This window comes from Idiotropiscis lumnitzeri, chromosome 7 (genome assembly GCF_059441095.1).
Source record: "Idiotropiscis lumnitzeri isolate Australia: NSW breed Sydney's pygmy pipehorse chromosome 7, RoL_Ilum_1.0, whole genome shotgun sequence".
NCBI classification, from domain to species: Eukaryota; Metazoa; Chordata; class Actinopteri; order Syngnathiformes; family Syngnathidae; genus Idiotropiscis; species Idiotropiscis lumnitzeri.
In genome coordinates this window covers 23170388-23194089 of record NC_142397.1, presented here as the reverse complement: position 1 = coordinate 23194089, position 23702 = coordinate 23170388, and the positions used below count along the sequence as shown (strand labels likewise).

The following is a 23702-nucleotide window of genomic DNA, read 5'->3' as shown; positions in this document are numbered from 1 at the left end:
AGATGACTCAGACTTTGTCCAGCAGGGTGTGCTAACATGCACTCCAAACAGCCCAATGAGTAAAAGGGTTGATGGCCGCGAGTGATGCTTAGTCCATATAATGGATATATATGTATATATATATATTAGTGGTGGGAAAAAAATCGTTATTGCAATAAATTGTTGCACACTCTTTCGCAATAAATAATCTATAGCTTGATGACGTGTCGATTTTTAAAAAACAACACACATAATGGATTTACCTCGTTGTCACTGTCATTATTTAATCCCACCAGTCCTGTTTGTGGGAATGCTAATCCCGTAAACTGTGCTAACTGCTAAAGTGGGCGGGAGCAGCTGCTGGTGAAGAGTTGACAATAGAAGAACAACAAATGCAAGAATGAGGGAAAATGCGATCACAGAAAAATTAAATCAAAGACCCACCGGCGAGTTTCTACTCTAAAGCGTGGAGACACTTCGGCTTTTACGAGACAATGATGGGAGAACACTAGAGAAAAAAATTTGCAATCTGCAAAAACTGCTTTGCAAAGGTAAAATAAAGATCAACACTATGAATCTGTAAAGTTCACTGTGAAATACTTGCTGGTGATAAAAAAAAGAAAAAGGCGAAGCGAGTCAGCCGACAATCTCAACTCCTTTTTCCTTCAGGCGCCCAGGGCATAGACTGGATATTTACATGTTCTCTGTTTCGCTCATGTTTTGAATCTCGTGGTGCAACGTGCCCTGATACTGCCAAATGTCACTCGACTGCTGGGGAGAAATAGGAGAATTTGCACGTCCTTCCACCGGAGCAGCCAAATAGCCGAGGCCTCAGAAAAGGAAACGAAAATGTATGGCCTTCCGCACCACAAACTGACAGCTGATGTAGTTGGCCGATGGAACAGTGCGCATGATATGATCAGCCAGTTTCTTCAGCAGTAGCCTGCTGTTACTGCTGCCCTCTTATCTCCAGAGGTAAGGTGTTTAATCTATCTTGTCACTGTATTGTATGGAAAATCTGTTGTGTGTGTTGTTTCAATATTTGTGAATCAGTGTTGTTTATATATATTTCGCCCATTTTTTTTATGACGATAACGAGCTAAACGAGATTATTTGATGACAAATCTGATTTGATGACAAAAACATGACGTGACGTACATGAAATTTTCGTTGACTAGACGGGACGAAATTGTTAGCGTGTGGTTCATCAGACGCTCAAAATCTATGACATCCCTTCCTATTGTAGATGTAATCTGTCTTTCAAAATATTGCAATGAAGTGCAACCTATCTTTCGTTTGGGCACACCCACCACCGGGACAGAACGCAGGGCGCATGCGCTGCGCAGTAACACATACTGGTGTCACACGAACACGTCTGCTGTCATCCGTCTTGGCTCGCACACACTGACGCGTTCTATTGACGGACCATGATGACTGTGACACTCGCAAAGGCTACTTCGCAAGCTGGTGCAAGTAAACAAGACATATATATGATACAGTTTGTACTTGTAGTACTGTACTATAGAACAAGTCTACTACAAATCTATGTTGTTAATACATTTTTATTTTATGTTGCTTTAAGTGAAATAAAGCCACAACAGTTGCCAAATACATTTTTTTGGTTCTGTTAAGCATTGATCTATGGGTGCGCCCTTACTCCATATTTTACGGTACTGTCGTCCTGGAGAGTGGACGCTCTGTTGCGTGATGATGTCACAGCGCTCATGCAAGCAGAGTGGAGCGCAAGTTTGGGTGAAGAAAATGCAAAAATAAACACGCTAGTTTGGAAGCTGTATATGAGAGAACCTTGTCCCATTATTCTCCACCACGCAGTAACAAATTCAACGGAATTAAGTCACCGCTGCACCTAATCTTAACAGGTTCTCTGCTTATTTTGGAGCAATAAGCATTGATTCCACTGTTACGTTATCTGTTTGTAATGCATAATCCTTTATAGTCCATCAGAAAGTCTATGCAATTGGGTGGAAACCTTGTATGCATATTTTTAACTAAAACAGACTAAAAACGTTTTGAGATATGGTCTAATAAATTTACAAAAACTAGACTAAAAACTTTTTTTTGCATTTCCGTCCACTAAAACCTTATTGAGTTTTTGTTGACTAAAACCGACTAAAACCTTTTTGAGTTTTCGTCGACTAAAACTAGACTAAAACCATCACGAATAGGAATGACTAAATCTGACGAAAACTAATAAGCATTTGCGTCCAAATGACTAAGACTAAGACAAGGCCTGGGCGATAAACCGAAGATTTACTGTTACCGAAATTTAATACAATGCCCGACATCATTTTGCCCATGTCGTAAATTCGGTGTTTAAAAAAAAGAAGTCTTTTCTGTCTGCGGCTATGTTCATGCCCCTTTAAGACGGCTACAGCGGCTGTAGTCACGTGACTCCACTCAGCTGAACAAAAAAGAAAACAAGACGACGCGGTCGTAGCTGGCGATTCAAATCAAGAAGCGGCTGACTCGGGTGAAGACTAAGTAACGTTTGTTGAAGTTGTTCCTGTTGCGCTTGTCCCGAAAAGAAATTCGACATCTGTCGTTTGGAAATGTTTTGGATTCCATAAAGACGATGTTTGAGCAAAAGACCACAAACTGCAAAGTGCGTCGTAAGCACCCAAAACAGCGCGTCCAACCTTTTCTTTTTCACCACCCACAAGACAACAATGCTGTGCTGAAAGTTCAAAGGGAGAAGCAAGGTTTGACCAGTGACTACAGCCCATAACGGAGGCGACACCATACGAGAGAAAGTCTAAGAGGGGGACGCGATAGCCTAGCACAGAGCTAAAGATATAGCTCCTCTAGTTACAGTGGAGCGCGTAGGATTTAAACGCCTCATGAAAGTAATATTTGTCGCAAACCGTACTTCCCAATGTGGACAACATCGGGACGGGAGTTTAGACATGTCAAGCATTTTGCATCCACATCCGATGATGCACACTTGTTTATTTACATTGACTTTTTTCCCATTTTATTTAGCATTTTATTTGCCGGCCATACTAGCTCCTTTGCACATGGCATTATTTATATTGTTTACAAGAAACCTTCACACAAATCTAGGCCTTTTCACATGGCATTACAGCACCTTGGCGCAATCTATTTGCAGAAAAGATTTTGCGAGAGGTACTCCTTTTCTCCTGTTCTTTGTGACATTGTTCAAGTCATGCAAAGCAAGCTATTTGGCATGCTTATACAAATGATTTTTGTGCGTTTATTTTTCATTGAAAGTAATGTGTACCAGTTGGTCAATTAAAAAAAAAACAGTTAATTTTGAGTTTGGTCCACGGGCGGCAATTTATCGTGCATTTATCGTTATCAAGGTAAAATTGCTTAATTTATTGCGATCCTGATTTTATGTCATATCGCCCAGCCCTAACTAAGACTAAATCTAAATTGCCTGCCAAAAACAACACTGTTGTGTATGATATTCAACAACAACAAATAATTGTGTCACTTATGTAAAACATAATATAATCATATTATTAGTAGTATTTTTATTATTATTATGACGATCATGAAGATAAAGTTACAGAAGGTTTTGTAGTAGTCAAGCTAGCGTCAGATTTTGAGAATTCAAAATGGTGCACTTCCTGTTAGGGTTAGCATATAGCTCCAAGAGAAGGTCTTGGGGTGTTAAATACACCACCATAATCTCGTCAATCTTGGTCACACGTGCGATCGAGGATACTTTGTTAAAAAGTTCAAGGGGGCGTGAGTGAGATATTCTTTTTAATTGTACAATAAAAATATTGATGCTGCTCCTAGTCCTGATGTGTTTGCGGTTTTAAGAGTTTTCATGGAAACGTCAACCCGCAAAAATAGTGTTGTTCCTGGTGGACAACATGTTGCCATGGCAACAGCTTTTCGTGACAATTCACAAACTTCGTGTTGCAACATCATGAAGCCCTAAACACTCTTCAGAGCAAATATGTAAATCTGGTTCACAGCTGGGAAAAACATCCATCTATCCATTGTCACAGTCGCTTATCCTTGCAACGGCCACAGGAATGCTAAATTGGTTACCAACCAATCGCAGGGCACACAAAGGGCAACATTTACACTCACGGTCACACCTGTGGACAATTTTGTGTGTTCAATTCACTATTATGCATGTTTTTGGATTGAGGAAACTAGAGTACCCAGAGGAAACCCACGCAGGCACAGGGAGAACTTCAGCGGGGCCGGATTGGAATCCACGACTCTCTGCTAGGTTATGGTATATGTCATTAATAGACTCTTGGGCTATAACATATAACACAATTTTTTTAAGAAACTGCTCAATAAACCTCTCAAGTATAAATGTTTTTTGACAGGCCTGATGTCAATATTCATGGGTATTCACCTTCGCGAGCCGCTGCCCGGCCTCTTTTCGAAGTTTTCTTCCTCCAACACAACTGATTCACACGCACACGATTGGGGATGCAAGATGATTTATAACTGCCCACATCACATGCGTGGCCAACAACATCATTTGCAAGGGGAGAGCTTGTAGTTTACCTGCCAATGTCATGCGTAGATCCCAGCAAGACTACTTCCATTCCACAACATCACACACAAAGGAGCAAATGTCCCGTCACTCCCAATTCTACTTATGCAAGCGGTAGGAAAATGCCAAAAGAAAGTAATACCATCCATGCACAAAGATTGCGCTAGACTTGCGCTCGGCACAAAAATAGGGCCTATAGGCTTTAGCTTTCCAACAAGAAGAAGCCATTGTGACAATGTAGCAGCTATTCCTAAAGCCGGCTTGTAAAATGTGAACGTTATGACAGTGAAGCACATCGTTACCTTGTGTATGAAATGGGCTCTGTATCGTAAATCAGAATCAGAATCAGAAATCCCTTTATTGTCATTGTACTCAAGTGTGCAACGAGATTAGAGAGAGAGAGAGAAATAAAGTTGGCCTTCCTTTTCTTGCCAGTGCATGCCTGGTGTACATTAATGGCTTTGGTTAGGGACACAAGTCGTCCGGAGGAGTGAAGTGGATCGACTTTTGAATCTTGAATCTTGCAAATAACACCTTAAATGTGACATACCAACTTGGTGGGAAAATATCATTTTGGGAGGGAAAGTGAAAATAAACAAATGACATAATGTATTTGGTTCGAAACGACGAAAGGTGGTCAAGGAGTTTGACACATGACAGTGCTGACAGTGACACTGAAGGAGGTGCAGAAATTTCTCATACTGACAGTTTATTACAACTATGTCTGGGCTACTGGGAAGGATGTAAAGAAGGGAGACTTATATTATAAAAAATAAATAAATTAGAAATCTCCCAAAAGTGTGGGGTAAATGTGAAACGAAGGCAGAACTTTATGGCCAAAAATCAAAGCACACTGCTCATCACCAAAAGAACAACATAGCTACAGTTGAGGCAGAAGGCTGTTTTTCCCTTCAGCTGCAACTGGGGCCCTCGTCAAGGTGGAGGGAATTATGATCAGTTCCATAGGAAAAGCCTACTTTAACAGCTGGTCTTTGGGATTGACCAGAGACAAAATGTTGGCAGGTATGTTCCGATTTCCATTTAATATGAGTTTGAATTTGATTTTATCCACCACAATGAAAGGAAGGTGTGAAGATACATATGTTTTTGTCCCTCTTGAAAATATTTGTTTCCAATTGACTTTTTCAAGCAATATATGTCATATAAATGGTGAAAGTTATTTTGAAATTATTTATGTTGGTCATATTTTTCATAAAAATAATATTCAGACATACAATCATCTTTGCTCCATGTCATTGTGGTGTGCTCTCTTTGTCTATGAAGATGTTCTCCTTTCATCCGAGAAGGCTTCATCAGTTCCTTCAACAAGGATTGGTTAGGGTCGTACCAACCTGAGTTGATGATGAAAAACTAAACTGTTTATGGTCCAGTTGGATGCACGCCCCAAAACTACTATAATTTGTTCATCATTCTTTTGGAATGCAAAGTGGCAGTTTGACACCTTGCAAAAAGAAGGTTATTGATGCCTGTCATGGCAGCAATCAACAACATAAACCATCAGTAATATGATTAGTGACATCGTTGTTATTATTATTATTACATATATAGTGTGTCTTTCATTAAAAAATGTAGACTCTGGACAAAACCGTGTCAAAATGTAATGCACGTTTACAATATCAGTGAGCGATGGCTGTGAAACACATAGTTATGTTTCAATTGCTAAAACCCATATGGTGTTCCAAAAACAATAAGCTTAACCTCTGGTCTCAATTCAAAAAAGGCAATTTTTAAAAACAAAATGTGTTTTACAAACAGCAAGAGTAAACAATAATAAATGCATTCCTACCTGGGCCTGCATCCATAATGTTAGCTTGTCCTTGACGCCCACCTAACAGCAGTGATGATCCAGGCATGCTGACAGGATCCGAACGTAAGGGCTGCATCCTAAAAATGCAAAATATATATTTAGGTGCGCGTATGAAGTGAAGACTTAGATTACTACACCACATTAGTTTTAGGGATTCTCTTGCATTAATTATCTGCATCTACTGGATAGAAACAAAACACAAAATCGGCATGCTAACTCACGCATGCCAGCTCTCATTTAGAGACAGCTTTGTCAATGGCAGTATCACACAAGCTAGAGTAAGTATTCCCACCTACGGACCTCTGTCCAACAGAAAAAAACATTTGCATTAAATTTTCTACTACTATATTACATTCACGATCAATTCCTCACAACGAAAATTCCGATATCCGGAAGCCATAGTGAAGCCCGCCGTGAATTACTTTGGCATTTAGGGGTTTAAGTCAAACATATGGCTGGGCCTTGTGCACAAACGGCTCAATTTTTGTTTTGTTGTTTTAAGCGTTAAGCTGCAGCTTTTGGAGCAAAAGGGCTTCCTTCTTGCACAGCTACCTCACAAGCTGTGGTGATGCAAAAAATGTTTGACTGTGGACACTGACATCTGTGTTCCAGCAGCTTCTAATCATTGCAAGGTCTGTTTTTTGATGGTTCTCGGTTAACTCTTCACCCTGCTGACCAATTTTCGCTCAGCAGTAGATGATACCTTGCATTTTCTACTTGATTCTGGCAGTGACAAAATAGTGCCACTTAATACTTCCAAAATGTGTTTGCACTTTTGCTCTTGGGACCTACAGCTGCTTTGAAATTCCTCCAAGTGACTTTCCTGACATGTTCAAGTCAATGATTGGCTTTTTCAGATATGTGCTATGCTCCTTTGACTTTTCCCATCGGAGCATAAAAAATATACTAGCCATAAACTTGTACTGGGTGAGGATATTCTACTTGGACAAATGTATCCTTTTTTTAAGACATCCTGAAGTTCCACCAGTGTGTTGTCATCCACCCTACATACTTCTATCCCAGATATCATAAGGAACTTACTATGTCTTCTTTATTCATTGTTTTAAGAAGATTGTCACTTCTGCATACTGTTGAGTAGTGCATTGGTGCAAAATGTAGCAGTGCTTCCTGAGTCAGGAAAGGCAGAGGTCATCACAGTATGATTGCTTTTCTTGATTGTTAACCTTGACTGGCACGATAACCATGATGCAGTCAGAAAATCCAACTGGAGTTGTGGTCTCCACCAATGCGCTAGTCAGTCTTTATATTCAAGCTTGCCATTGTGGAATATGGTGGGATGCTTGAGAGAGCACACGCAACATGAAATCTTCCACTTACTCGTGTCCAAGCAACAGTTTTTTTTTTCTTTTAGTTCACTAAAAATGTCACAATTTGGGTCTCCTTAACAGAATAAACAATACTTGACAACAGCAGTTGCACACTTTCCATAACCTTCTTTAATGGGTGTGAAACTTGTAGTGAAACCACTTTTGCTCTCGCAAAACGCGATCGTTTGGTGCATGACTTGTTGAAACGTTTTTTCTTTCAGAGTGGGGGCTCCGGTGACCTGCATGAGGGAAAATGTTTTTTTTTTTTTTTTAAATGATAAGGGATCTATAAGCCGTGCTTTATCTGGTCCCTCACCTAGGTCCCATTTGCAATGGGTGACCTGCCATGTTCATAAAGCCCCAAACAGACTTAGCTTTTAAGATCATTAGGACATACAAACCCCACCACCATGATAGGGGGACGGCTCAAGGAGAGTACTAAAAATATTTATCGTCAAAATGTTTTGCAATGACAAGAAGATGTGATTGTTAATTAGAAAATAGAGTGTAGAGTGTAGTGAATTAAAAAAAGGTTTGGTTAGAAGATCATTCTAATCATAAAACTATATACTACTTTATTTAACAATACCTCAGGCTATGTAGGTCCAGGTCATCTGTGTCGAAGTCCATGAGAGGCTGCTGTGCATCAGATGGACCCTGAGACTGAAGCACTGAGGAAGATGATGAAATGACTGTAGTCTGGCCTGAGGGATGAATGGTCTTAAACTCAAATTGGGGTCCCATCCATAGCCGACGATGTGGACCTGTATGAGTAACAATCTCCACCTGAGAATACAAATGTAATTAATTTAAGAACAGAGGAAATATCAAAGTTATTAGGGTGAATATATAAGTTATCCCATATTTTACTCTATTTGTATTGCAAAGGAATTGCTCCACAATGTAACATAGGTTTGGACCATGGTGATGAGAAGACCCTCAGGAGATTAATTCAGGAGGATTGGATCAAGGCTGCAACAAAGGAGGTGTGACCGAGACACCTCTGAAACCATGGACTTTCATGCTGGGACAACAAAAGTCACGCTGGTGGCTCCTTTCAGTCTACAACTGCCATTTGTCATATTTTTACATTCATGACATACATTACCCCCCCCCCCTTGATTCCGTAGAGAACAAAGATTTGTTTACCTTGGGATTTTCCAATAAAATAGAGGGCTTGACGGAGTGTGCCTCAGAACGAAGTTGAAGCTGTAACTGAGCACACCTACGCTCGTTCTCCTCGCGGGTAAAAAAATAAACTCTTGTCTTCCTTTCATTCATTTTGCCTGTGTTCAGTGAATGCTTAGGTGATTAAACCTAACAAAAGTGTTCTACATTCCAAAATCATTAGGCCAGATATTAGGGGGAAAGGGTTGGACAAAACTGAGTAGTAGCGATAAAGCAAGTTCAAACATACATACAAGCCAACACATCACAGGTTGAGTAAGGACAGGCAGCAAAGAATTTAGAGGTTAAGTTTAATTCAAAATCAGAATTAATTTTACTGCAATTAACCGTGAAAGGTACATTCACAACTAGATTTATTTATTTTTTTCTGTCCAATGGTGTAACATGAAACAAGCTAAAGCTATGAAGGGCCCTCACAGCTACCCACATAGTAGTACTGGCATGTTGGAGGTAATGGCTCTCTGGAATTGGAATTTTTGGAACGTGACCAAAAAAAAAAAACTTTTAAGTCCGATGTGTGTGCAAAGTTGAAGGATTTGTGTCACATGTTTTTCTTCAATGTTTCTTATTTTTCCTTATCATGGGATTTGGAGTTTTTCTTTGCACTGGGGGGCTTGAATCATGTCGATGTTGTCAGTCTTTATCAACTTAACTTTACTCTCGCTATTGCTGTAAATGAAATTTCCATCTACCGTTTGTTGGAAACAGACATAAACCTAAAGAAATTAATACTTCATACACAATATTTGCAATTGCACATATGCTTAAATTATCTGTGTATGAGGATAGCATGAAAACAAAATGGCATAAGGTCCATTCACGGCTCGCAAACAACACACCTTTCACTCTTTCTGAAGAGGAAATATATTAATGAATCTGAAGCAAACACTAGCATAAAACAACAACAAAAAAAGTAATCACGGTTGTGTAAATGTGCAAAGTAAATACAACATGAAACCATTGAAACATCAAATTATTTGGCTGGACCAAGATATTTGCAGTTTCATGTTTTTTTATTTATATTTAGATCCTCAAATAAAATTTTTGTTTTTTTTTGTTTTGTTTTAGTTGGCAAACAGCATGTCACCATGGAATCAGCGTTAGATTTTTCTCGTCATCATCATTAGATGAAAAACCAAGAGTCTGGTTTTAAATCAATCGAATAAAATCTTGGTGAGTTTGTTAAAATATCCATCCAGATCTGGAAACTGCCTGGAGTAGAATCGGGCTTTTGCCTTCATTGTTCCGGTCAGGCTGGTAGGAGGCTGCGGTTTAGGGCAGCCGTTATTTTCTTTGTAATTGTTCCTTGTTCAACTTGCTCACAGCCATTCACTTATCCAAATCAATTTCCTTGCCAACCTTGGTCTTATCCTATGGAGATTTACCTTAGAGCTGTGAACTGTTGGAATGAGGGTCAACCTCTATTGGAGACTATTGATCTGAGTAACTGGATTATTAGTTTCAAATCATTTTTGTTCATGTTTGATGTTGTTTGTCTTTGTGAAATGACAATATGGTGCATATTCAATCCCATGGAGTCCCGTTTTTATTCTCTAGTCCTGGAATCAAACCTTGTCTTCTGAATTTAGTCTAAAATCATAACCATTTGTTCATGCGTATCAGGCAACTAATAAACTCATAATATAGTGTACATGTTAATCAGACTTTAAGTAATTTTTAAGTAAGTTTAAAAAATGTTATAATTTACAATTTTACAAATCATTTATTCATCTGTTGTCTAACTGCAATGGAATCCAACACATCCTGAAACAATTCTCTTGGTATTTGCACTTCAAGTCGAGCCGGCAAAGCGGAGAGTAAACAGCTGTGTTTAGAAGATGTGAGTGGACCTCACTTAGCCATCCGACAGGCACGGCTCGTTCCGCTTGTGATGACATGATTAACGCCTCTGTGCTGTCTTTCAGTCCAGCCTTTTCCAACCATTGCAATGTTTACTTGATACCTGCCATTTCTTGAATTTAACCGAGGCACATGCCATGCAAGCGATTGTCATTCCATGGCACTCCATCTGGCTCCTTCTCCTTATGGGCTTTTGTTGCCTGAGGCATTCACTAAGCAGGATGTCCCCAGGGGCCATCATCTTGATGTATTCTTCGAGGCCTGTTTTCTTCCTCCTGGATAGTGCCCTGGACGCTCACTAGTCCACGGCCCTCTTTTTTCCAATTTATGTACAGTCTCAGGATGCTGGACTTGGGGTGGAAACCTCTGAGCATTGTGAGGAGCATTCTTGTCTTCATATGAGTAGCTTGCATCTCTTCCAGTGGCCAGGGAATAATGCCAGCAAGGTATCTGATTACTGGCAAGGCATAGGTGTTAATGGTCTGCACCTTATTCTTGCCATTCAGCTGAATATGCATGATCTGCTTCACCCTCCTGAGGTATTTGTAAACTCCAATCTCATGATTGTTATTTGTCTGTGGAATTCCGAGGTATTTTTAGCTGTCATGAACATCTGCTATGTTGCCTTTAGGAAGTTTGAAGGATTGTATTACGATTGCTGGCATTATTTTAAACACTTACGGGACAGAAGGTCAATTATTTAATTTAGCAGGTTCATATTTACTGAATATGTTAAACATTGATTCAACAAAAATCATTTATCAAATGAAAGTAGAAGTACTGTACATAGATAGGATTGACTGGGATTGTAGTCATGGTGTTTACTGATTCATTATATTATTCTCAGATGCTAAATTTATATTATTTAGTTTAAATGTAAGACCTCAAACTTGCACACATAGTATTTTCATGACCCACACTCATTCAGAACAAACAGATTCAGTCTGCTCAGGTCAAACTGATGACAAACCAGATAGCAATTCATGGACAAATACGACAAAACACATTCTGCACATCGGCCATAGAAGATACAAACATACCAAGTAGGGCAGGGGAGGACGTCACAGGGACGCTATCAAGAACACTATAAAACATAACAATTTGATCTGGGAAAACATACACCACACAATCTGCACACCGACAAGATTACAGGGGAATGTGAGTAGGAGAGACGGAGAGACTGCCGCCTGCCTGAGAAGGTCAGCCTTGGACCTGGAACGTGGACCGGGCCGGGGGAAGGAGCAAGGACGACCGATTCAACCTACATGACCCTTGACATAGAAAACCTCCTATAAAATGTGAGGCTGGGCTGAGATCAGCGCGCCATTTTTTGATTGTGCTAGTCCGAGTACAGTTTCTCGTGATATTAAGAAAAAGCCGCCCAGATACCTGTCTTTGTACTATTTCCTGAATTCCAGAAATCGAAGAAACTAAAATATCGGAACTCTAATCAGTTGTGTTGAGTCTTTATTTGTCCCTTTTCTTCTTGAGTACAAAAAACGAACACATTGGAGTAAGTTTGGCTTTTAAGGTTCATTTACTAAATGTTTCTCATTTTCTCGGTGGCTCAACTCCAACAAGTTCAATCCCTTCAGTTGTGATTATCTTCCCTCACCTAGATATCATTCGCTCACACTTAGCTAGTCAGATAGACACCAATGTCATTGCTGTATTTCCTTATGAGGTAAATCAGGGAGTTGATGCTAAGCTCGTTCATAGCATACAGCTTGATGTCATCCATGTAGAGGAGGTGGCTGATTGTTGTTCCACTTTTGAACCGGTACCCAAAAACACTTTTGGTTACGAGAGCGTTGATTCAGGCCTCTGCAGAACAGCAACGGGGACAGAGCGTGACCTTGGAATATGCCAGGATCCATGTGAACGGCATTGTGTCATAGGCTTTCTAAATGTTAAATGGTTCTTCACTTGTATAGCACTTTTCCAGCCATTTGGGCACTCAAAGCAATTCACACTGAAGTGACGTTTGCCTACTGCATTAGCATCAGGAGCAACTGTTGGTTCAGTATCTTGCTCTAGGACACTTTGACATGGTCACATGGTCAATCCCACAATCTTCTTTTATTTTTTCTTTACGGAATTACGGACCAACGGATTTCAAACGGACTGACGGACTTCTGACAGACGAACTGACAAACTACCTGTTGGACTGACCAACGATAAGAATTTTGTTCGACTAAGTGACGGATGGAAGATGAACAGCTACCTAGGCTGCTGACAGATGGTGAATGACGGACCAGCAAAATGTCCATAAAATGCCCACCTCTGGTTATTGCCAATGCCTTATTGCTCCAGATGCCAACTCATTTTGTCTGCTATGATGCCTAATTTGAGCTTCCAAGTGGTGCTGAGACAGGTTATAGGTCGATAGTTTGATGGAGTAGCTCACTTCTGGGAGTCCTTCATGATTAGGACTGTCCGACCCTGGCTAAGCCAAAGGGGGTGGTTACTGTAGGTGCTGTTAGCAGCTCTTTCATTTGTGGTGCAAAACATTTATGGAGAGAGGTTTTCTGCTTTTGCCAGTAAGAAAGAATCATGTGGGGTCCTAAATCTGTCTAGCTCTTCATCAAGTATCAAAGAAAAGCTATTAGAACAGTCTTTGATTTAAAATATACTTCATATTTGGTGATTTTGCATTAATTCCAAGATTCAAGTAAATATCTGTTAAAAGCTTCACACAAAAAAAAGAACCACCAAGAGTTACAATCACTCGAATCAAAATAAGATTGAAGATCACCAGACCTTTTCTGATGCCGGTCCTTCTCGATGGAATTCTGTTCACATTTATATTCTTTAGCTTTCGACTCAATATGAGACTGTCGCTGTTCTGCTGTATTTCTGGTATCTATTTTATAAGTGATTGTGTTTTAGTTTGTATTCTAATTGTATATTACACCATATGAAAAGTGCTTTGTTACAGCTCCAGTTTTTGTGAAATATGCTATATAAATAAAGTTGTCTTGTCTTGTCTCTGGGAGACTTTGTTTAATGGGGATAGCAAAAAGACAAATTCTACGCGAAGAGACCTACAAGAGTCATTGAATTCAGAGCAGCCATTGAACGTGAATGCATGTAAATACCAAGGGAATTGTTTCATGATTCATGCTATTCTATCACTTTGCATTGTCAGCAGTTTCTGGACCAGAACAGACATCAGTTTGAGAACAGGCAGTGACAAAACAATAGAATTATGTTCATCAATTATTTTACGAATTGAAAATTAAACAAATTATAACAAAACCTAGGTTTTTGGGACAGCCTGTACATATTGTTGGAATTTATCTTTAAATCAATGTTAGAATTTAATTTTAAACCAATGTAAACTCAAATTAATAATCTGACTCCAATTTGTGACTTTACCCAACTCTCTCACTCATCCAACAATATGCGCGCTCGTTCTGCAATAGAAAGGTATCAGGAAGCCGGCATTTTCACACACGAGTGGATTTATTCCTAACACACAAATCTACAACTTGAGTTTGGGTCCCTCTCAATACAGCTCTCTTTGTCTTCGCTGTTCAGCATTAATTTATAGACACAATATGCAAATGACACAGAGACAAAGGCATCCTGGCATGATTCTATTGGCTATGTGTATGCTGCAGTTAACTTTAGCTTGTTCCTCTTGGTCTTTCTTCAAGTGGTGGCCCCTCCTGCTTGTGGCTGAAGGGTCCAGTTTCTTGTGCATCCCTTCCCCCTCGAGGTATCTGTCTGCGCCAGGCACCGACCTAAAACCTCCCAAACCTCACATTCTTTCACTTTCTTTTTCCGACTTCACCAGCCACCCACACAGCATTCCACAGAATAACAGTGACACAAGATGCAGGACATCGAATAAAACTAGCCAGGTTTAAACTCTTCCACTCCTTTATTATATATATATACAGTGATCCCTCCTTTATTGCGGGAGTTACGTTCCAAAAATAACCCGCAATAAGTGAAATCCGTGAGGTAGCCAGCTTTATTTTTTTTTTTTATTGTTTTACAATGCATTTGATATGAAGCATTGTGGTTTGTTTGTGCGTGTAGATGGAAGTTGTAGTGCTGCAGTGCCACCTTGTGACATTGCTGCATTCGTTTTAAGAGTGTTATTTCTTCTTGTTTTTGTTATTTAACCTCCAGGTTGCTTCACTTCGAGACGTGTGCTCATATGTTTACAGAGGAGCGGTAAAAAATGCCTACTATATTAACACACATTAGGTATAGAGCATTAATTTGTTTGATTGTTTTGGGAAAGAATTGACATTGTGATTTTTTGTTAATTTACATTGTCCGTAGCTCAGAATCTCGATGTGTATCCCAAGCTGACAGTCGGAACTGTTAACTAGCGCCCTTGGAGAGCGGAATGAGGTATGACAGTGTATAACATGTTAAATATATTAAAAATGTTAATTATTAGTTGGATGGCAAATTGAAATGGTTTGATTCATTTGTATTTCTTCATTCCTTTGTATTGAGTTGATAGGAGCGTTGTGTATACATTATTGATTTGTGAATTATTTGTGAAACTACTATTACAATTTGTGTTTTTCTGTTGTTCTGTCGTTTTCACGATGCAGAATGTTGAACATGCTGGTTCAGAGATAAAAGATGATCGACAACTGCTTGAAACTTTCTGCGTCCTGATTCGAAATCCAAGGGGGCGCTACACAGAGCACAATTCCAGCCGCGAAAGATGAAGCGTGATATAGCGAGGATCACAGTATAGATATATAAACGTGTGTGTGCGTGTGTGTGTGTTATAATTTCTGAGAGAAAGACAACAGATAGCTGAAAATTCTCTTTAAGGTGAAAAAACAAATTATTGTGAGCTAAGTAAAAATATTATTTAAAAAAAATTACGCATATCTGCCTGACAGCCTGTACTCTATGCTTTCAATTAGAGCTCAATTTAAGGTGAGAAGCACAAAAAGATGATGTGCAGCAAATAATGTATGCAGAAATAAGTATTGACCAGCACATTTTTTTAGTAAATTTGATTAATTATAAAAAATAAATTATCATCAAAGTGCTGATTACGACCTGTAACTGAAACACATTATTCCGACATTTGCGTTGCACACAAATGTTCAATTGACCTAGTTTTCTCAAAACATAGCCACTGTACCTGTAAATAAAATTTTTGCAATGCGTTTACATATCAACTTCAGCCATGTCACACTGGATTTATTGCATGAAATGGTAAAAGATAAAGAAAAAGATGTCCTTTATAGTCCCACAATGGGGAAATTTGAGGTGTTACAGCAGCAAAGATATAGATCACACAGAGGCGGCGGCGTAATTTAGCCGTTAATGTATAACATTAGCAGCAGACATTCATAAAAAGCATGCAAATATACACAGTATAAATGTATATAAGTGTAAGGAAACACTCCTAATGCCTGTCCATTATACAGAGGGGGAAACGCTGTAATGATAAAAACTACTGAATGATTGAAAATACTGCAATGATAAAAGTACTGTAATGGTAAGAGTACTGAAATGATAGAAAAGTACTGCAATTATAGAAAATACTGCAATGATAAAAGTACTGTAATGGTAAAAAGTACTGCAATGATAAAATATACTGCAATGATAAAAGTACTGTAATAGTAAAAGTACTGCAACGATAGAAAAATACTGCAATGATAAAAGTACTGTAATAGTGAACGTCCTGCAATGGTAGAAATACTGCAGTGATAAAAGTACTGTAATAAGAATACTGTAATGGTAAACAAAATACATAATTGGTCAATATTTAAGTACACCATTGGCTGAAAGTACAATAGTAGAGTATATTGCATCCTAGGACAGCACAATTGCACTAATGCCCTTCCGTTTGTAGGCCTGACCCAATGTTCTTGTTAAAAAAGTCTGACAGTAGTCGGCAGGAAGGAGCGGTGAAATCTCTCTTTGGTACAGCGAGGGTGTAACAGTCTATCACTGAAGGAGCTGTGGAGTGTTCTCAGAGTGTCAGTGAGTGGGTGGGCTGGATTGTCCAGCATTGATGACAGTTTTGCCGTCATCCTCCTGCCCCCCACTGAGTCCACAGAGTCCAGGGAGCAGCCCAGGACAGAGCTGGCCCTCCTCACTAGTTTGTCCAGTCTCTTTTTGTCCCGGCCCGAGATGTCTCCTGCCCAGGAGACCACTCCATAGAAAATGACTGATGTAGGAAGAGTCTGCTCTGACCCTTCCTACAGAGAGTGTCTGTGTTGTCGCTCCAGTCTAGTTTATTGTTCAGATGAACACCCAGGTACTTGTAAGTTGAGACCCTCTCAACGCCTGTTCCCTGGATATTCACTGGTGCAGGTGGAGAGTGCCGACGCTTGCGGAAATCCACCACCAGCTCTTTGGATTTCCCAGTTCTGCTGACACCAGTCCACGAAACCCTGTGTAACCCCTCTGTACTCCCGATCGTCATCGTCAGTGATGAGGCCGACAATCGCAGAGTCATCAGAGAACTTCTGGAGGTGCCAAGTTGTGGAATTGTATTTGTAGTCCGAGGTGTAGAGGGTGAACAGGAAGGGAGCCAGAACAGTTCCCTGCAGCGCTCCCGTGCTGCAGAGGAGCATGTCAGACACACAGTCCTGTGTTCTCACGTACTGTGGCCGGTTTGTGAGGTAATCGTGGATCCATGTGATGAGGTGGTGGGCCACTCCCCCCTGCTCCATCTTGTCTCCCAATAAGGCGGGCTGGATGGTGTTGAAAGCACTGGAGAAATCAAAGAACATGATCCTCACCGTGCCTCCCACCTTCTCCAGGTGGGAGAGTGAAGTGTGGAGCAGGTAGATGATGGCATCATCCACACTGATGCCAGGCTGGTATGCGAACTGGAGTGGGTCCATTGAGGAGCTGACCAGGGGGCGCAGATGGACGAGGACCAGTCTCTCCAGGGTCTTCATCAGATGAGACGCGAGCGCCACTGGTCTGAAGTTCTTGAGCTCCTTCGGATGTGGTGTCTTTGGAACCGGAACCAGGCAGGATGTTATCCACAGCTGGGGGACTCTGCCCAGCTTCGGGCTCAGGTTGAACATGTGCTGGACGATTCCACACAGCTGGTCTGCGCAGGATTTGAGGAGCTGGGAGCTAATCCGATCTGGGCCTGCTGCCTTCCTCGCCTTCATCGTCCTCAGCTGGTTCTTCACCTGAGATGTTGTGAGGAACCAAGCTGAGCAGGAGGAAGTGGTGGTTGTCAGATGAGGCTGGGAACTGGAGCCTGTGGAGAGAGAGAGGGGAGAGAGAGGGGGGGAGAGGGTCTCGTTCGCAGTTGCAGGAGGGGTTGGTGGGGCTGCAGCAGGGGAGCCTGAGCGAGGTCAGGCATTTGATCAAACCTATTGAAAAATAGGTTCAACTCATTTGCCCACTGAAGCCACCCCCCCTTCTGGGTTTTACCTGGTTGTCCGTGGCCTGAGATGGTCTTCAGGCCCCTCCAGACATCCCTGGCATTGTTCGGCTGCAGTTGTTCCTCCATCCGCATCCTGTAGGACTATTTCCCCTCTCGGATCCTCCTTCTCAGCTGACGCTGCACTCTCTTTAGCTCGTCCTTGTCTGAATTTTTGTTGTATTGCACTGGAGAGGGGAGCTCTCTAATCTCGTTGCACACTTGAGTACAATGACAATAAAGGGATTTCTGATTCTGACACAAAAGCCCTCTTTTTCTCCTTCAGGAGAGCTTTAATGATGTCCAGTGTGATCCAGGGTTTGTTGTTGGAGAAACATCTTTCAGTCCTGGTGGGAATGGTGTTCTCCATGCAGAAGTTAATATAGTCTGTAATTGTGTCTGTTAGACCGTTAATGTCCTCACCGTGGGCTTCGCTGAATACCTCCCACACAGCTGTGTTGAAACAGTCCTTTAAGGACTCCTCGGCTTCTCCGGACCATCGCTGAACTGTGCGTGTCACAGCTGGCTGCCTGCGGACCAGAGGTTTGTACACAGGCAGGAGAGCAACCAAGTTTTGGTCAGCTTTGCCCAGCGGGGGGAGGGGCAGTGATGTGTACGCCTCCTTGGTGTTGGCATAGAAAAGGTCCAATATTTTATTGTCTCTAGTGTGGCAGGTTACATATTGTGTGAATGAAGGCAGAGAGGATGAAGGAGAGGCAATATTGAAGTCACCAGAGATAAGGAGCAGGGCATTTGGGTGCTGTGTTTGTAGCCTGCTCACAGCTGCAGTCAGTACGTCACAGGCTGTCTCACTGTTAGCAGAGGGTGGCACGTACGCCGCCACCGCGGTCACATGACTGAACTCTCGCGGTAAATAGAACGGACGCATGCTAACAGCTATCAGCTCAATGTCCCGACTGCAAAGTTGATCCTTAACAGGGTTACACCATCTATCATTAGCAAACACAGCCAGCCCTCCCCCTTTCCTCTTACCGCTCTCCAGTGTCCTGTCCGCGCGTAGTATTTGGAAGCCGTCAAATTCCACGACGGCGTCCGGCGTTAGCTCTGTTCGGCACGACTCCGTGAACACCGGAAAGCTAGCCTCCCGGACAATCCTCTCGTGCCGGGTTCGCGCTGTTAGCTCGTCCATTTTATTGGGGAGGGATCTAACATTCCCCATAATAACGGACGGGAGGACGGGGTGGTATCGTCTCCTCCTTGCCTGGCGTTTAGCCCCCACACGACATCCCTGTCTCTTCCTCCTCAGCTCGCGGGGTATATCATGTCTCGCTCCGGGAGCCGATGCGGGGTTAGCATGGAGTGCTAACAGCTGATCACGAAAAAGGCTCAATAGTGAGCCACGCTGCTGTAAACAGGCAGCCACTCGCGCGGCGCCGGAACCGGAAATCAAAGTTTTTGGAACAAAGTTTTGATTAATTTAAAAATGATGTACTTTAAAAACAAATCACATACGACAAAGGAAGGATGGTAAATGTGTTCAAGCATACAATAAAATTCATATAAAATATTTATAGGACACAAAGCAAGCAGTGACTGGGACAAGAACAAGTATGTTCCGGGTGTCCGCATAATGAATGAAGGCGATTATGCCTACTTGATGGTGTCACAATGTCACCACTCAGTTAGTAAAGACTGGTGGCCTGACCTGAGATAGCCACTCCTCATCATCCTGCCCAATGCGATCAAGTGATGACTCATGGTTTGGTTTTTGGTTCGGAGTTCCTGGTAACATCCCTGAAAAAAAATCCATTCGATATGTTAAATGTGTATTGACAAAACGGACATTTCAATACAATGCTGAACAAATATATTCAATGTAAATGCAGGGTTGGCTCGAAGCAATGACTCAATCGTTACTCATTTTACTGAACATGCTCATTGTACAAGTATTTTATTTCTCATGCTTTGCAGAAAATATAGTCAAACTATATCAAATAATATGCTTTCTCGACCTCAGAATAAGGCGGTAGTTTTTACTAAGTTAAGATATCAAAGGAGAGGCTACATGACACCGTGAGTGTCCTTGAGTTGCTCAGCCAGAGACAGGAATCAAATTTAATTGAACATCTTTAGGGAGGTCACTGATGGTGTAGTGGTACACTGGCCCGAGTTGTGTGCGTGCAGCGTGGGTTCAGTTCCCACTCAGTGATGGTGTCTATGTCTGCCCTGTGACTGGCTGGCGACCTGTTCGGGGTGTAGTGCACCTTTCGCGCGTAGTCAGCTGGGATAGGCTCCAGCACCCTGCCGCGACCCTGTACAGGATAAGCGGTGTGGATAATGACACACACATGACATCTTTAGGGAGATTTGAAATTCGACCTGATGGGAAAAAAGGCTTGAGCGTGTAATTTCTGCCAAAGGTGCAAAAGAAAAAATAAATAAATTAAACAAAGGTTATGATGATGTCTACACATGGGATTGTATTATTTTTGTAGTTTTCTGTAAATAAATTTAAGAAAATATTTCGTGAGATTATTCATATTAATAATACAATTAGTAGTGTAGTGTAGTGTAGAATAGTAAGTACAAAAAAATAATTTATTAGATTTTGAGTCGCATTTGTTCCATAAAATATGGAAATGGTGAAGTGCTGGGGGGCCGAGGGGACGCTCTATAATTCAGAAAATACGGTAAATAAATGTTTTTTTTTCTCTTGGGTCTGTTCTGTTTTAACACGCCAAAGTTGTTGGCGTGTTAAAAGGCACTTAATTCGTTTATGTACCTTCATGTGCATTCACAGTACAAAATCGTTCTGTACATGCAGTAAACAACTAATTTTCTACAACATAGAAAACTCTTTTTTTTTCTTTTTGTTTTGTTTTGTTTTTCCCCAAAGATAGTTGCTGCGTCTTATATATAGGGGCACCTTATTGTCCGGAAAATACGGTAAATAACTCCACAAACAAAGGACAGGCAACACTAAACATCCATCCATTATCCAAGCCGCTTATCCTCACGAGGATAGCGGGCGTGCTGGAGCCTATCCCAGCTGTCTTTGTGCAGGAGGCGGGGAACACCCTCAAATGTTTGCCAGCCGATCCCACCGCACACAGACAACCAACCATTCAGACTCACAATCACACCTGGGGACAATTTACAGTGTTCAAATAACGAAGCACGTCTTTGGAACGTGGGAGGGAATCAGAGTACCCAGAGAAAAGCCACACAGACACTGGGAGAACATGCAAACCCTTTTTTTTCTTAATGGCTTCCTTTGCCACACCCTCTAATGACATGAATTCTTGTTAATACTTTACTTGTCATACCGTAAGCTAGTTCAAGATCTTAGCATGTAAGACTACTGTAAATCTTTAACAGAAAGGCTGCTTTTTTCCCACTTAATTGAGCATTCTGCGCTATACTCTTGCGGTCATCGTCAGAAGTTCAAAAATAAGTTGAAAAACATGCTTAATGGAAAGATAGTAAAAAATAATTATATGCTTCAGATCAAATCAAATTTTATTTATACAGCACTTTCCATACTTAAAATGCAGCTTAAAGTGTGGTCCAATAAAACATCCCAATTATGGAGACAGTGCAGATGAAGTGACACCATTGTTGCCTTTTATCATTCTATCCCAGAGCCTGTGATACGGCCAGACCCGGGTCCTTCCTCTGCCCATCCTATTAGTTTCTCTGCATAATGCATTTTAATCCGATTGGGCCACCCAATATAGAGCATTGAGACCAGGGATCAAGAGCTGTCAATCAAGTCCTACTTGGTCTTTGCTATGTAGGCCTACACATTCTACAGTCAGGAATGCAGTATATATTCAGTTGGGAAAAAGTCAGGTGTAAAACTCGTAGAAAATAACAGCCTACTATTAACCTGCAAAGCTACTGACCTTTTCAGAGTTTTTTATTGAAATATCTTGCTTTCAGCAAATACAACTAAATGATGCTGCAAATTGAAGAATTTACTATTTTCAGTTTTTTACAGCCTATAAAATTAACTGTTGTGCATAATTTGGAAAATTGCATTTGAACAAAAAAACAGTAACAAATACTGTCATAATTCTGACGTTTGTTTTAAAACATTTCAATGATTCTACAATACTTGATGACTTGAAAATTATGCTGAGTCCCATTTGGATAGAGACTATTTATAAAAATATGAAAGAAACCTGCAGAATAATTTGGAATGCTGCACATACACCAACACGTGACTTTCAGTTTCAAGATGAACACCCCTGACCTCTCATTGAGCCCACATTTAAATTTAGGTGTATGAAAAAGCTGTTTCATAATGAGCTAAAATCTATGCCCAAACATGAAAATGTCAACCTATAAATGATTAATATCTTGAGAAAGCATATTGTATATATTCATCCATTCATTATCTATACCGCTTTGCCTCACTAGGGTCGCGGGGGGCTCTGGAGCCTATCCCATATAATCTTTAATTACTTTGGCTGAGCATATGCATAACAATTTTATGGTTATATCTGCGTCAGATGTCCATCTTTTAGAGTACCTACATGCTGAAGGCTCTCTCCCGCACAAACACGTGTACACACAAACACAATCACAAAGGTTATAGTGCAACTGAAGTACCATAAAATATACTGTAGCAACTAAAAAAAAACTATAGTTTATCACTAAATGTGGTCAAACGCAAACTTCTTCATTCATTCATTTTGGTGAATAAAGCAAATATTGTTTTCTGTTCGACACCAGAGACATAGCCCCAAATTTTTCAGTGGGTAGCAAGGGTGACACATTTCACTGAGGGATGGCCATAAGCATGCGCAGACTTTTGTCCACACACGTGCATTTGCATGCTAGTAAACCGATATGTAAGCAAGAAGCCATTATTTATTCATTTGTATACCACAGAGTACCTCAGAGTTTCATGAAATAAATTGCCCATATATGCAGATAGCAGGAGTCTCAAGTAAAACACTACATTTTGCTGATCATAATTTACTCGATAATACGAAACAATACAACTTTATTTATATAGCACATTTCACAACAGCTGGAGCTGTAACAAAGTAGTTAACACTAGGACTACCAGCATTTTGATTATAAGAACTACGAGACTCATCATTTTTGATGTATTGTGCTCTGTTGCACACTTGGTGTAAAGACTAAGATCACTTTTTGTGTTTTCGTATATGACGGGCACAGGGCATCAAAGTTTGCGATTAGTATTTCCTTCGCCACAATAATTTACATTTCTTACATGATAATATTCAGTTACTCATATAGCTCCACCAAGGGACGACTAAGATTTTTTTTCTTAATGTACTGCACAGAGCCCATTTAACCAATCCAACTGAAAATTTGGCAGAAAACTTCAAGGGGTAGAAAAATATCTTAGAACAAAGGTGGGAAGTACACAAATTTAATTTCAAACCAACAGTACATTTTAGCCTTGGTTGCTCACGCTTGACTCGTTTGGAAAATGAAGAAACATCACTATTATTTGGCAGCTAATTGGATTCAAATTCAATGTAAAATTATCATGATGTGTTCAGTTCCACTGCCCATTTTGGCAGACATAATGGTGCAATATGACGCCTGTGAACATCACTCGAACTTGTCCTCATTACTCTGACAACAGAGGAGTATATTAGCACACATGAAAAAATATCCTCCGAGTTAGATCTG

At 40.7% G+C, this 23702-nt stretch overlaps 1 protein-coding gene across 16 annotated transcripts in view; it reads right to left on the bottom strand.

Annotated features, from left to right (window-relative positions):
* Window positions 1-23702, bottom strand: part of bcas3 (BCAS3 microtubule associated cell migration factor) — a 474526-nt gene that overhangs the window by 261452 nt on the left and 189372 nt on the right. For all 16 annotated transcript variants that reach the window (XM_088299829.1, XM_088299828.1, XM_088299825.1 and 13 more), the window contains 3 exons: window positions 19735-19823; window positions 8232-8428; window positions 6294-6391 (listed from right to left, as the gene is read on the bottom strand). In XM_088299829.1, coding sequence (XP_088155955.1) covers window positions 6294-6391; window positions 8232-8428; window positions 19735-19823 — 384 coding nt within the window. The remainder of the gene's footprint in view (window positions 1-6293; window positions 6392-8231; window positions 8429-19734; window positions 19824-23702) is intronic.